A 15892-nucleotide genomic window follows, 5' to 3' on the forward strand; every position below is an offset into this window, starting at 1 on the left:
TTCTTCTTCTTCTTCTTCTTCTTCTTCTTCTTCTTCTTCTTCTTCTTTTTACTTTTTGGAGGAGGGAAGGTAGGGCAGTTGGGATTAAGTGACTTGCCCAAGGTCACATGGCTAGTTTTGTGTTAAGTGTCTGAGGCTGGATTTGAACTCAGGTCCTCTTGACTCCAGGGCCAGTGCTCTATTCACTGTGCCACCTAGCCGCCCCCTTCGGATCTTCTTGACTTCAGGTTCAGAACTCTACCTACTCACTGTCACAGTTATCTATCTGTATTTGGCTGAGGAAGGTATTCAGTTGAAGGCAGACATTGGTATGTGCAGAGTGGTGGGAGGTAGGTTCTTGTTGCTTTTCTTTGTAGACTTAGCTCTAAGTACAGTGCCTGCTACTATGCAGTGAGCACATAACACATTCTTGTCCACAACTCACACTCTCGTAAAAAGTCCAGCTATCTGTCCACCTCCAGATTCTAAGGCATCCATCCATCAGGAGGTATCTTTTCTAATGTTATTGATTTGCGTCCCCATTCCTGCATATTTCCCCTGCTGTCAATTGCCAGGGATTAGCACCTTGGCTCCATGTAACCAACTAATGTAAATTAGCTTTTGCAAAGGTATATTTACTGCAAAGATACTGAAAGAATCTTAAGGTAAACATTTCCCCTAGGGGCACAGTTTCCCCTGTAGCATCTTGGTCCCTGGGGACAGTGAGTTCAAACTTAAATTCACTTCCAAATGAACCATAGCAGATGGATGAGTTCTCATCTCAGCTTCCCCTGGGCTGGGTCCTCCAGGCCACTCCTTAGGGTCTCATTACCAGGCAGTCTGGCTGCAAAATTCAGCACAGACTCAAGCTCTTAGATTTTTGATGGTTCAAATCCTGGCATGAACGTTAGCTCTTGGATCTCTGCTGGTCCATCATTCTAACTTTTTGAAGCTCACAGAGTCAGAGCTGTCTTCAATACTCCACATAAAACCAGGAAAGAGCAAACGCAAAAAGGTGAAGAACAGAGGAGCGCATTCAGAAGTCACAAGTTGGCCCTGAATGGGGAGAGTCTGGCACCTCTTCCCTTCCAGGGGCTTACAGCATGTCTCTCTTCTCAGACACAACCAGGAAAGAAAACTCCAGAGCCAAGTGACTCACAATGGCTGGTTAGCCACTTTTGAATACACACCAGTTTCAGTCCCATAGCCAATCAAAAGGCTCCTCTTCACAATGTGGTTATGGATCTAAAACTAGTTACAGAATGTCAGTGAATGGTCTCCCTCAGGGAGCTTATATTCTGTCTCTTACATTGTTACATATCATCATGCCTTTCTTGAAGCAGAGACCCCAGCCTCATGGGGATTGTATCAGCCAAGCACACAATGCATGCTCACTATCTCCCCCAATTATATATATAGAGAGAGAATTGTAAAGAATATAGGGACAGTTGGTGGTACAATGAATAGAGTTCTAGGCCTGGAGTCAAGAAGACTCATCTTCATGAGTTCAAATCTGGCCTTGGACACTTACTAGCTATGTGACCCTGGGCAAGTCACTTAACCTTGTCTGCCTCAGTTTCCTCATCTGTAAAATGAGCTGGAGAAGGAAATGACTTGGTATCTTTGCCAAGAAAGCTCTTAATGAGGTCATGAAGAGTCAGAAGACTGAAATGATTGAACAACAAAAATATATAGAATATATATAAAATGAATACAAGGTAATTTTGGGAGAGAGGGCATTATGTGCTGGGCTATCAGTAAAGACCTCATGTAGAGCTGAGTTTTGAAGGAAACCAAGAATTCTCAGGGGCAGAGATAAGGCAACAAAGCATTCCAGGCATGGAAGACAGCTAATGCAACAAGGAACAGAGAAGGAAAATGAAAGATTGTGTGAGAAGAGTAGCAAGAAGACTAGCATGACTGAACTTTGGAGTGTGTAGACATGTAAGAAGGCTGCAAAGATAAGAAGGGGTTGGCATGTGAAAAGCTTTGAATGCAAATGGACTTTATAGTTGATCTTAGAGGCCATAGAGAGCCACTGATGTTTATTGAGGAAGAAAGTCACTCAGGGTTTTGCTGATGAATGTTTTACAACTCATTCACCAGAAAACAAATGTACTTATGACAAATTAAATGTAATCTCTCTTATTACTATTTTCTCTATCACTTTCTTAAGTGTAGATAATCAACAAAACAATAAATCAAAGCCCAATTTGCAGGGTGTGCTGATTTCCAAGTTATAAATGCTCATGTTAGAAACAACTCTGTGTAGCAGGTTTCGGCAAACCACCTTAGGGATCAAACCTATACTTTAGGAAAATAGCTAGTATTATTATATAGTATATGGTTTTGCAAAATACTTTACGTATCTTGTTATATTTAAGTCTCACAACAACCTTGTGAGATAGGTGCTATTATTATCCCCATTTTGCAGGTGAGGAAATTAAGACCAAGAGAGGTTAAGTGGCTTACCTAGGGTCACACAGCTAGTGTCTCAGTTAGGATTTAAACTCAGGTTTTTCTCGTTCTCAGTCCCTGCCACCTCCTTCCTCTTGCTTTGGAAGTTTTGTTGGACAATGGATTGGAGGGGGGAGAGACTAGAGATAAGGAGACCAAATCGGAGGTCTTTATAATGGTCCAGATGGGAGATACAAATGCTTGAACTAGGGTGGTGGTTGTAGGAGAGAAGAGTATGAGAGAGATGTCGTGGAGGCAGAAGTAACAAGATTTGGTAAAAGGTTGGAGATCTGGGCTGAGTGAGTTTGAGGGGTTGGAAATAACACTGAGGTTGCAAACTTGGGCATCAGGAATCAATCAATCAAGAAACAACAACATTAAGTGTTGTTTTTGTGGCTCATAATGGCTCAACTATGTGCCAGGCACCATGCTAAGTGTTGTGGTTACCAAAAGAGGCAAAAGAGTCCCTGCCCCCAAGGAGCTTACAATCAAATGGGAAAGATCCTTCTAATTGGAAGAGCTGGGGTACCTTTGATATTAAGAGAGAAGTTCAGATGGGGGAGGGTTGGGAAAGTTCTGTTTTGAACATGCTGAGTTTGAGATACCTACAGAGCATCTCACCACTTACTACAGTGCCTGGTATATAGTAGGCATTAATAAATGCTTGTTTCCTTCCTGACCAGGGCACAGGAAAGAGATACTATCAATCAGTTAACAAGAATTTATTAAGTGCCTGTTATGTGCTGGATTCCGGGGACAAATTCAAAGAAGAAAACAATCCCTTATATCATGGAGCTGACATTATAATAGTCTGCCTCATTACTTAATATTCACACCTGATTTTGGACCCCAAAACAGTGAAAGCCTTGTCACTAGACTTTGGCTGGGATGATTCCTGACTGCTTAAAAAAAAAAAATAAAACCTATCCTCCAAGGATTCAACACTGTCATAGATATGCTGAAGAATTGGACAGCACATTCTGGAAGCAAACAGCTCAGCTCCAACAAACGTTTGTGAAGAGCCCACTGTGCACGAAATAGAGGCAGCAGGGCAGACCAGACATGGGGTCCAGGTGTTCTTTATCCCTTACTGCCCCCCCCTCTTCCCCTCACATATACCTCAGATTACTTTGTATTTATTTAGCTTTTCCTGAAGAGAACATAGCTTGAGGGCAGGACCCAACCCGTATTTTATCTCTGTATCTCTAACCACCAGCACAGTACCTGGCACATGGAAAGTTCCTAACAAATGCTTGTTGGTTTCATTTGTTTGGGTTGGATGAGTGCGGTCACTGAAAACACCACCCCAGGTAACTTCGAAAGACTTTGTCATAATTGTTTGGGGCTGTGTGCTAACACAGTGGAAAAAGCATGGGCTTTGAAGTCAGAGGAGCAGGATCTGAGTTCAAATCCTGCCTCTAATACTTCCTACCATGTGAGCCTGGGCATTGCAGTCAGTGAACCTCTCTAGGTTAACTGGAAAATAAAAGCTTTGGACAGGGAGATTTAATGAGATCCCCAGGAGTTCTGGATATATGATCCTGTGAGTTGACAGTCTGTACCAACAGAGGTAATTTTCACACCAGCAGTTCCTCACACCAAACTGCCTCTCCACACAGTGAAAGACTGTGCTGGACACTGAGGACACATAAAGACAAAAATGAAACTGTTCAAACCCTGGAGAAGCTTACATTCTACTCCCAAAGAAAAACTCCAAAGACGCTTTTGAACAATGGCCCCATGACTGAATCACCTCCCAAGAAAACTGCTTTGAAGTGAACTCCCTTCACTGGTTGTGTGAAGTCTGATCAGCTTTGTTGTTGTTTTTGTTTGAAAAGAAAAATCAGTCTGACTCCTTTGTAGTCACACTTCATGAAAGAGGACAAATTGGAAAGATATAATTGGTGAATATAATGACTCAAAGTTTGCAGAGAATTTTAAATTAAATATATTATTTCCTATGACATTCCATGAGGTAGTTATGGGAAGCATTATTATTATTCCCATTTTAAAGATAAAGAAACTGAGGTCCAGAGGCTTCATGGCTTGCCCACGTAACTCATAAGTGTCAAAGAGGGAAATTTAAACCCACGTCTCCCTTGACTCTAAACCCAGTGCCTTTTTCTTTCCTTCCTTCCTTCACTCATTCATTCAATAAGCATTTAAGTGAGTACTATGTGCAAGGCACTGAAAATGCAAAGACAAGAATAAACTAGTCCCTGTACTTGAGGAGTTTACATTCCTCTGTGTGTGTGTGCCTGAGCACGCCATATGTGTAAGGAATAACATATGACTAATGTCTGCACAAATGAAGATACACATAACACAGGATGTTTACAAAGCAATATGGTGGGAAGGGTCCTAATGACGTGAGTGCAGCAGGAAAGGTTTCATGCAAGAGATCAAACTGGAGCCGATAAGTGGAAGGAGGAAAGGGCATTCCCTGGTATGAGGCACAGTCTCTGCAAAGGCTTGGAGATGGGAAATAGAATATTACGTATGGAGAAAAGCACAGCATGCTACTGCTTTTCAGTATACTAGATTCTATGATCATGGCATGAGCCGATGAGAGTGTCCACACATTGCTTATCCAGCCCTATTAAGCTACAATTTGAATGAACTACACTGCCATCTAGTGAGATCCTCTTCATTAAAATTCCTTGAGTAAAGACTGGATGGCCAATACAATTCCAATCCAACAAGCATTTCTTGAGTGCCCACTACATACCAGATGCTGTGATCGGTGTTGGGGATACAAAGACTAAATGGTTTGTATTTTATCCTATTGGCTCCTAGGAAGCCAATGAAGTTTCTAGAGTAAAGGCAAGATGTGATCAGATATGCACTCAAGGAAGATTATTTTGTCAATTGTATGGAGGCTAGATTGGAGAGGGAAGAGACAGGGAACCACGAGTCCAATTGGGAGACTCTTTACAATAGTCCAGGGAAGATGGGCTAAGGATCTAAACTAGAGAGTTGACCCTGTAAGCAAAGAGAAGACAGACTTAAGAGATATTGTGGAGATATAAACAAGACTTGATCATTGATTGGATATTGGAGATGAAAGAGTGGGAAAAGTCAGGAATGATGCTGAAGTTGTCAATCTGGGTGCCTGAAAAGATGGTGGTGTCCCCCACAGAAAAGGGAAAGTTTGAAGCACAGTTAAATCTAATGGGGAAGAAAAAGGATCCTTTTTTGGATGTGGTAAATTTGAGATGCCCTGGGGAGAGCTGGGTAGAGATGTACCACAGGCAAGTTGGTGATGTGGGACTGGAGTGCAACAGAAAGCCTAGGACTAGGTAAGTAGATCTAGGAGTCATCTGGGGGAAACTAGGTGGTGCAGTGGATAGAATGCCAGACCTGGACCCAGGAAGACCTGAGTTCAAATCCTACCTGGAGCAATTATTAGCTGTGTGACCTTGGGATAATCACTTCACCCTGTTTGTCTCAGTTTCCTCATCTGTAAAATGAGCTGGAGGAGGAAATGGGAAACCACTCCGGAATCTTTGCCAAGAAAATCCTAAATGGAGTCACAGAGAATCAGACAGGACTGAAAAATGACTCAACAACAGGAGTCATCTGCAAAGAAGGGATAATGGAGATATCCCATGGAGACTGATGAGATCACCAAGATAAGGAATGTAGAAAGAGACATGGAGAGCCCTGAGCACAGCCTTGGCGGACAACTTGGGGTGGGGGCAAAAATAAAGAATGACCTGGCTGAGGAAGCTGAAGAGTCATCAGACAGAGAGGAAGAGGGGAGGGAGAGAGACAGACAGACAGAGACCCAGAGAGAGACAGAGAGACAGAGACAGAGAGAGACAGACAAAGATAGACTGAGAGAGAGACTGAGAGAGAAAGGGGACAGAGAGAGAGAGACAGAGAGAGAGAGACAGAGAGAGACAGAGAGAGAGACCCAGAGAGAGACTGAGAGAGAAAGGGGACAGAGAGAGACAGAGAGACAGAGAGAGAGACAGAGAGAGAGACCCAGAGAGAGACCCAGAGAGAGACTGAGAGAGAAAGGGGACAGAGAGAGAGAGAGAGAGAGAGAGAGAGAGAGAGAGAGAGAGAGAGAGAGAGAGAGAGAGAGAGAGGGGAGAGAGAGAGAGAGAGAGAGAGAGAGAGAGAGAGAGAGAGAGAGAGAGAGAGAGAGAGAGGAAGGGGAGGGAGAGAGACAGACAGAGACAGAGAGACACAGAGAGAGGGAGAGAGAGACTGAGAGACAGAGAGAATGGTAGACACAGAGACAGAAACACAGAGACAGACAGACAGATGGAAACGGAGACCCAGAGAGAGACACACACAGAGAAAGAGAGAATGGGAGAGACAGACAGACAGAGAGAAGAGAGTATACAGAAAGGTGGGGGATGGTAGGGAGGGGGAAGATCTGGACAAGTCCAGGGCTGCGGAGAAGTCTGGAAGGAGGGTATGGAGTCACAGGGATTCCTGCCCAGGCATGGGAGGATCCTGAGGCCCCATCCAATGCTGATCTTCTCTGATTTTGGTGAAGTCTTCGGCAAAGAGGAGAGAAGCCTTTTGGGGGCCCACATCTTCGGTGCCTCTGGTTTTCACTTGTCCTCATTGGTGGGTTCCAGGTCAGGTAAGTCACTTGGGTTATGGGCTGGAAAGCCTCTTCCTCAGAAAATCTCTGTATGAGTCCTTGACCTCAGCAATGTGGGGAATTAAGACTCACCTGAATCACAGCTTCTACTGAGTCCTTTGGGGTGACCGGGGTGGGGCTGTTTTCCAGGTCTTGAAATCATTTTACAACGAAACCTACTTTGACCGTTATGGCAAGTTCATGGACGACAGTTTGCTGCTGATTCTCTGGTCTGTCACCGTGTCCATGTTTCCTCTGGGGGGCCTCATTGGAGCCCTGATTGTTGGCTTCCTGGTGGATAGGTATGGCAGGTAAGCTGGGGCAGCCTTCTTTGTTCCCTTTTTTCTCAGTAGATCGTGTTTTCTTTTAGTCTCAGTGTACCTAAGAGGACAAACAAGACATCCCAACAGATATGGCCTTGCTTCTGGAAATCAGGGGATCTGGCTTCTATTCCCATCTGAGGGAGGCTCCTCCTGCCTCTGTCAGTCTCTGTTCTAAGGGCCCTCCCAGCTCTGACATCCTGGGTTCTAAGGGCCCTCCCAGCTCTGACATCCTGGGTTCTAAGGGCCTTCCCAGCTCTGCCATTCTCCTCTTAGGGCCATAAGTACTTGCAAAGGCACTAGCATCTTGGGTTTGGGAGTTCAGCAGGACAACGTGGCCTCTCAGTTCTCAAAGCCTTTTTATATTGGAATTACAAGGTCATAGATTTAGGGCTGGGAGAGACCGCTGAGGCCATCCAGCCCAACTCCTTCATTGTACAGATGATAAGCCTGAGGCCCAAAGAGGGGCAGTGATTTGTCCAACATCACACAGGCTAAGCAAGACACCTGGGATTTGAACCCAGAGTCTTCTGACTTTCTCTCTACCCCACCGAGCAAGCTCCAAACAGAAGGCTTCTCCTTTCTCTCTCCAGTAGGAAGTGAGTACACCTGCTTTCTCCAGCCAATACTTCTTCTTGTTTCCAAACATACGATCCCCCAAACATCTCCTTCCACTGTTCTGAATAGATGGTACATTGTGTGTATACTTGGGTGCATATCACTGTCATTGGCCTCTTAATTACTTCTTTCTAACATGATGGGATTTTCTTGGCACAATATTAGTATAACCTTCAGGTTCAGTGTTCTTGAAGGCACCTTGCCCAAGAGCAGGTGTTCAATAAATATTTATTAATAGACTTTAATTACCCAGTTAGGCAACCTGCTGATTACAGCTGTCACAGCTGTGGCCACCCCCATGGGGTCCCATGTTCTGACACCGCTGCCCTTCCCAGATTTTGGCTCTGCCTCTCCCCACATGTCCTAGCTTCCTATCTTACTACATAATAAGCAATAATAACACTTTGTACTTTGCTTTCCTCATAAAAAAGCATTCCTATCCAGATGTTCCATGTTTCTGATAAGTGGAGGTATCCTGCAGGGTCAGGGTCCTCCCGGAGACAAACCCAGGCCATGGTCGCAGAAAGAGAGCTGGGAGGTGAAAATTTCTGCTACCAGTGACTATGCTTTGGAATTCATAAGCCTATGGGATGGCATCACACCTGATCTTTGCATGCCAAAGAAAGAATTTGATGTGGAAAAAAAATCTGTCATTTAGATTATAGGAAAATTTTTTTAAAACCAACTTTCCAAGAATTTAAGGTCCTATTCATTGCCTGTTTGAAAATGGGGCCACTAATTACAAATGGGTCATAGCCATTTATTAAAATAGGCTTAATCCATGAAAGTCAATTTTTCTGGTACTTACTTATATTCAAGATTCCTTGTGAGTAGTCTTGCTAATAACGAATGGATCTTACCCATTGATTTAAAGCAGGTTCTACTCAGAAAACCATTTTTAGTACTTAAATATAATCATGATACCTTGGAGAGTAGTCCTGCTAATCACAAATGAATCTTATCTAATTATTAAAACAGACCCAACTCAGGAAAAGCTAATTTCTTCAGGACTGTGGATCTAAAGCCCAGAACGTCAGGGGCCAATTAGTTGGGTCCAATCACTTGGTAGATGAGGAAACCAAGGCCTGGGGAGAGAAAGTGATTTGCCCAGGGTCACACTTAAAACCAGTTCCCTTTTTTGTATGGAATGGTGAGGCTGAATACAAGCTTCCTTATCTTCTCACAAAAAGCTCCTCACACTTAAGCAAATAAACTTTTTTTTCAATTTTTTAACATTTTTATTCAAAGTTTTGAGTTCCAAATTCTATCCCTCCCTCCCTCCTCCCTGAGATGGTAAACAATCAGATATAAGTATACATGTACAATTATGTAAAACATTTCTGTATTAGTCATTTTGTACCAGATGACTCAAATAAAAGAAAAAGAAAGTGAAAATAGCATACTTCAGTCCATATTCAGACAATATCAGTTCTTTCTCTGGAGGCATATAGTATGTTTGATCATTAGTCCTTTGGGATTGTCTTGGACCATTGTATTGCTGAGAATACCTAAGTCATTCACAATTCTTCCTCAAATAATATTACTGTTTTGGTGAACTATGCCCTAAATAAACTTTTTAAATGACTTAAGCACTTTTGTTGCACGTGAGCCCTGGCTTCTAGAGATGTTATCTCTTCATAAAGTAGGACTAATAGCTTCCACTGTATATTTGGTCCTAAAAAACATCAGGTCTGAATTTGAGGCATTGCTTGTGGCTGGAAGGAATGAAACTACTTTTTCTGCTTTAAAAAAGGGGAGGGGGATCTATAATTGATTCATATTCCCATTTCATTCATTCAGATTTAGTTTCACTTCCAAAACAACTTCACTTGATCCACCCATCCCCATTCGCTATTATCCCATAATTCTCATTTTTGTGGCTAGAGAATCATGAAAAGTTGGTGCCTCCATTTTCTTTCCTCTCACTCCCTTCTTCTTCTTCTTCTTTTTTTTTTTTTTGCTTTTTGGAGGGGGTAAAGTAGGTCAGTTGGGGTTAAGTGACTTGCCCAAGGTCACACGGCTAGTTTTGTGTGTGTGTGTATATTAAGTGTCTGAGGCCAGATTTGAACTCAGGTTGTCCTGACTCCAGGGCTGGTGCTCTATTCAATGCACCACCTAACTGCCCCTCTCTCACTCTCTTCTTAATTCTTTTAGTCTGACTTCCAACCTCATCCTTCAATTGAAATTTTCCTTTTCAAGGTTACTAAAGATCTCTTCATTCCAAATCCAGAGTCCTTTTCTTGGTCCTCATTCTCCTTTACCTTTCTGCAACCTTTGACACTGTCCATCAGCACCTTCTTCTCCTACCTATCTGACCTCTCCTCAGTCTCATTTGCTGCATCCTCATCCAGGTAATGCCCACTAACCATGAGTGTCTCCCAAGGCTTTGTTCTGGGCTCTCTTCTTTACTCCCTCATCAGCTCTCGCAGATTCACTTTTATCTCTGTGTTGATGATTTCCAGATCTCTTTATCCAGCCCTAACCTCTCTCCTAATATTCTGTTCCAGCTGTTAATTGGACATCTCAGAACTGGACTTCAATAGACATTTTAAACTCAACATGTCCAAAATGCCACTCATCATCTCTTCCCCCAAATCTTCCCTTCTTCTAAACGTCCTTATTACAACAAAGGCGCTTCCATCCTTCCATTCCTACACCCAGACTCGAAACCTTGACTTCTCACTTTCTCACCTTCCATATCTAATCAATCACCTGTTCTCTCAATTTTTTTGTTGTTCAGTCATGTCTGACTCTTCATGACCCCATTTGAGGTTTTCTTGGGAAGGATATTGGAGTGATTTCCCATTTCCTTTTCTAACTTATTTTACAGATGAGGAAACTGAGGCAAACAGGGTAAACTGACTTGCTCCTGGTCATACAGCTAGTAAGTGTCTGAGGCCAGACTTGAACTCAGAAAGATGAGTTCTCAACTCCAAGCCTGAGTTCTCTTAACTCTCTAGACTGCATAACCTCGCTGTCCCTTTCACTTTTACCTTTTTATTCATTCCCTCTCTCCTCTGACACTGCCTGGTACCGCTCTCATCACCTCATTCTTGGACTATTATAATGTGATCAAATCTCCCACCACTCCAGTCCTTCCTCCACTCTGCTGTCAAATTGCCCATGTCATCCCTTTATTCAATCAACTAATGGCTCTCTATTTCCTCCATGATCAAATCAATAACCTTCTGTTTGGCTTCTAAAGTCCTTTATAACTTGCTCTGCTCCTATTTTTACAGATGTCTCATACCTAACTCCCCTCAATGTACTGTATGAACCAGTAACACTTGCCTCTTTGCTGTTCTCAAATAAAATGCTCCAATCTCCAGATCCCAGGCATTTCCCCTGGCTATCTCCCTTGCCTGGAATGCTCTCCCTCCTGATTTCCACTTCCTGATTCCCTTCACATCTCAGCTAAATTCCCAACTTCCACAAAAAGCTTTCACAGATCCCCCTTAATTCTGGTGCCTTCTCTGGGTTGATTATTTCCAGTTCATCCTGTCTTTAGCTTGTTTGCATGCTGTTTGCGCCATTAGACTGTAAGCTCCTTGAGGGCAGGGGACTGACTTTTGCCTTTCTTTATAACCCCATTATTTAGCACAGTGTCTGGCATGTACCCAGACTTTGTCTGAGAGGGCCTAGAGAAAACTCCTTTATCTCACACAGTATCTGAGTTGCTGGGATGAGTTGGATGGTCATAGGAGAATCAAAGGAAGATTAATTAGAATAATAACTCATGTTTATTTAGTACCTCTAATTTCTATAAGGCCTTCAGCAAATATATGAGATAATTTAAATAGCATCCACATTTTACTGATGATGAATATGAATGAAACTACCAACTTCTTTGGGACCTCCAGATTCACTGTGTACCCTATACTACAAGATGTGGGCTCTGATGATTCTACTTCAATATGACCTTGGGCAAATTATTTAACCCCCTTGGGACTCAGTCTCTTCATCTGTAAAATAAAGGAATTAGACTAGATATATGACTTCTGAAAAAGCTCATTCCTACATCCCAAAGGCCAAATTCATTCTTTTACTATCTATTTAACATATCTAGATCCTTGAGAACAAGAACCAGGCTCTTATACTGAGTTACCTCTGGTACAGGGGTCTGAGGAAACAAATCTACCCAAAGATCATTTGAGTTCCCACTCCAGAGCTGAGGAAGGTATTTGAGCAATAGTTTCATGGGACTGTGCCAATCTGCTCCAAGGAGATTTCTGTACAAAAATCAGTCATTAGCCAGAATTAGACCCACCCCATCTTCCAAGATGATGCTAACGACATACTCCTGACCCAGACTAAATTGAATATTGTTTAAATGACTGTTATGTGCACGGACCTCTGCTAGGGCAATGAGGATACAAAGATTGAATCTCCAGGAACTTACATTCTACCAAAGAGGGGATAGCATGTGTACACAGTTCAATCAATCTAACCACCACTTATTAAACACCTACTATGTCCCAGGCAACTGTGCTCAGTGCTAGAGATAAAAAAGATATAAATGAAAGAGTTCCTGCTCTCAAGGAGCTTACGTTCTATCTGGGAAAATAGTTCAACCCTCTCAGTCTTCTTGAAGGATGATAAAGGTTCTGAGAATTTGAAATGAAGAAGAAATGAATTGCAGATAGACTGTGTAAGTGCACAGTCTGGAGATGGAAAATCAGCTCCAGAGACAGGACAGTGATGTTCAGTTACCCTTTTCCTTCCTTCCCATTCCATCACTCTGTTCTCACCGACATTCCCAAAACTGATCTTCCAATATACTTAGAATTCCTGGGATGGCCCCCACCCCCACCCCAGGGAGTGTTGCCCCTCCTGGCCTTCTCTTTCTCAAATGGTTCATTGACTCTAGGCTCTTTTCCAGAAAGAGGACCCTGCTAATCAATAACATCTTAGCCATCACCTCCGCCATCTTGATGGGATCCAGTAAAGCTGCCAAGTCATATGAGATGATCATTTTTTCCCGGGTGATAGTGGGAATTTGTGCAGGTATGTAAACCACAACCCAGCTAACCTGGGGCCATGGGGGAGAATGGAAATGGAGTATCACAGAAAAAAACCCCACTCCTTGTTCTCAGGCTCTTATTATGCTCTTACTCTGTTCTTCTCTGTCACTCTCAGAAAAAGATAAGCTCATTCACACCCAAGTACCAATAACTGATCACAGTTAAAGGTTTTATCTTTCCTGGGCAGCTAGGTGGTGCAGTAGATAGAGTGCCTGACCTGGAGTTAGGAAGACCTGAGTTCAAATCCAGCCTCAGACACTTACTCTGTGACCCTGGTCAATTGACCTAACCCTGTTTGCCTCAGTTTCCTCATCTGGAAAGGAAGCAAATCACTCTAGTATCTTTGTCAAGAAAACCTCACATAGGGCTATGAAAAATTGGACATAACTGAACAACAAAAATTATCTCTTTCAAGGGTATTTGAATTTTATTAGAAACAAAGATACTTAAGACCAGAGAACATATATCAGCCTGCAGATGGAAGAGATGGCAGGAAACATGGCCAACCTACTCTCTGTTTGCATAAGGCTAGGCCTAAAACGTGACAAGAGGTTTTCCAAGGAATATCTGATGCAGGAGCTTCATCAACTATCAGAAGGACCTGATGTCTCTACATGGTTAAGCTCCAGGTGCTCAAAAGTTTTCTTCATTTTTCCTTTTTTTAATTGTATTTTTAGGCTGAATTTAATAACCACCCCCAAATCCATATACAAAATAGAGTAGAACAGAAAAGAGGGTTATATGTGGAAACAAGAACCTCTACTGTATAAAGCTTGCTTTGTGTAAGATAAATATAGTAACATATAATAAATTCAAGATGCTGCTTTCAAAGTTCTCCTATTTGTCTATGCTTCCTTCTGAACTTCTTTTACTTCTCTTCTCTGTATTTTAAACAATGCTCCAATGACTCATTCTTTTTTTATTGAGTGGGGAGCGTGACCCTGTCACTAGGGCCCCTGCTCCCTGCCCTAATCTTCTGTCCCAAATGCATAAAGAAAACACAATCTTTGTAACAAATAAGCATAATTAAGCAAAATAATGCCACACATTTGTGGATTGGCTTTGTCCAAAGAGGTATGCCTCTTCCTGTATCCTGAGTCCTCTAGAACCGTGGGTGGCCACTGCAATGATGAGAGTTCTTAAGTCTTTCAAAACTGTCTTTATAATGTTTTTGTTATTGGATAAATTGTTCTTCTGGTTCTGCTCACTTCCTTCTGCATCAGTTCATGCAAGTTTTCCCAGGTTTCTCTGAAATTCTGCCTATCACCACTTCCCATGTCCCAGTGGTATTCCATAGCATTCATGTACCATGATATGTTTGGCCATTCTCCAACTGATAGTCATTCCCTCTGTTTGCCAGAACAAAAAGTGTTGTAATAAATATTTTTGTACATATGGGTCTTTTTCCTCTTTCTTTGGTGTCTTTGGAGTTTAGACCCACTAACAGGATCACCAGATCAAAGGGTATGCACAGGTTAGCAACTTTGAGGGCATAGTTCCAAATTGCTTTCCATAATGGTTGGACTAATTTATAGCTCCACCAAGGTACACCTTCCCATTACCCCTCCCACAGTTATCATTTTCCTTTTGTAATCTTTGCCACTGTGATAGGCGTGAGACGGAACCTCAGAGTTATTTGAATGCATTTCTCCAGTTACTAGTGATTTGGAGCCTTTCCTCTAATATGGTTATTGCTTGCTTGAATTTTTTTCCTTTGAGAAATTTCTGTTCATATTCTTTGACCATTTATCTATTGTGGCATAGTGGTCATTCTTGTTTATCTAAATCAGTTCTTTTTATATCTTAGATCTCAGATCATTATCAGAAAACCTTGAGCTGTATTGAATTTGTTTTGTACAATGTTTCCAATTTTATGTAATCAAAATTGTACATTTTATCTTCTATGATCCTCTTTGTCCCTTGTCTGATCATGAATACTATCCATAATTACCAAAGGTATTTCCTTCCTTGCTCCTCTCATTTATTTATGATGCGACCTGTATCTAGCTGTGTTTTCATCTAGAGTTTATTGTGGTATGTGATGTGAGATCTTAGGCTAGATCTAATTTCTGCCCAATTATTTTCTCTTTTTTTTAAGATTTCACCAAATAATGAATAATAATGGTCTTTGAATTTATCAGACATTATGCTACCATGTCCCTTTGTTTCTGTATGTTGTCAGAAATGAAGTGTATTGGGATATTCTGTGTGTGTGTAAATGTGTATTAAACAATTATGTGGTGCAATGCTGGACTTGAAATCAGGAAGACCTGAGTTCAAACCCCATTTCAGATCATGTACTATTGGTATGAACCTGGTCAAGTCACTTAACTATTCTGTGCCTCAGTTTCCTCATCTGTAAAATTAGGGTAATAGTAACTCCCACCTCCCAGGGGATCAAATGAGACAATATTGCAAACTTTAAAACATGTAAAGGTTTCATTATTATTATTATTAACTTAATCTGTTCCATTGACTGACCTCTCTATTTTTAATTAATACCAAGTAGTTTTACCACTCTGCAGTGTAGTTTGACATCTAGTACTGCTAGCCCCCTGATCCTTTCCTTTTTTGTCCCAAGATTTCCCTTGAGAATCTTGACCTTTTTTTTTTCCTCCAGATGAATTTTGTCATTATTTTTTATAGCCTTCTAAAGCAATCCTTTGGTAGTTTGAATGGTATGGAACAGAATAAGTAATTTAGGTAGTGCTGTCATTTTTATTACATTGACATGGAGGATTCGTCTCTTTCCAAATAGAAAAGAAGGTGATATTTCCTGTAAATAGCTTCTTAGTCAAGGTTACAAAGACCCCATGAGAATTTTGACCTTCATATGTCCCCCCAGAACTGATCTCTCTCTCTCTCTCTCTCTCTCTCTCTCTCTCTCTCTCTCTCTC

At 41.9% G+C, this 15892-nt stretch overlaps 1 protein-coding gene across 1 annotated transcript in view; it reads left to right on the forward strand.

Moving 5' to 3' along the window:
- LOC138154268 (solute carrier family 2, facilitated glucose transporter member 7-like) overlaps window positions 1-15892 on the forward strand; it is a gene marked incomplete at its 5' end in the record, with an annotated part of 32785 nt that overhangs the window by 3753 nt on the left and 13140 nt on the right. Inside the window, 2 exons of the mRNA XM_069078868.1 lie at window positions 7187-7347; window positions 12854-12978. Of these exons, the coding sequence (XP_068934969.1) occupies window positions 7187-7347; window positions 12854-12978 (286 nt within the window). The remainder of the gene's footprint in view (window positions 1-7186; window positions 7348-12853; window positions 12979-15892) is intronic.

Source organism: Petaurus breviceps, unplaced genomic scaffold (assembly GCF_028583685.1).
Source record: "Petaurus breviceps papuanus isolate PSGF00001 unplaced genomic scaffold, PetGlider_PUasm1.0 91041, whole genome shotgun sequence".
NCBI classification, from domain to species: Eukaryota; Metazoa; Chordata; class Mammalia; order Diprotodontia; family Petauridae; genus Petaurus; species Petaurus breviceps.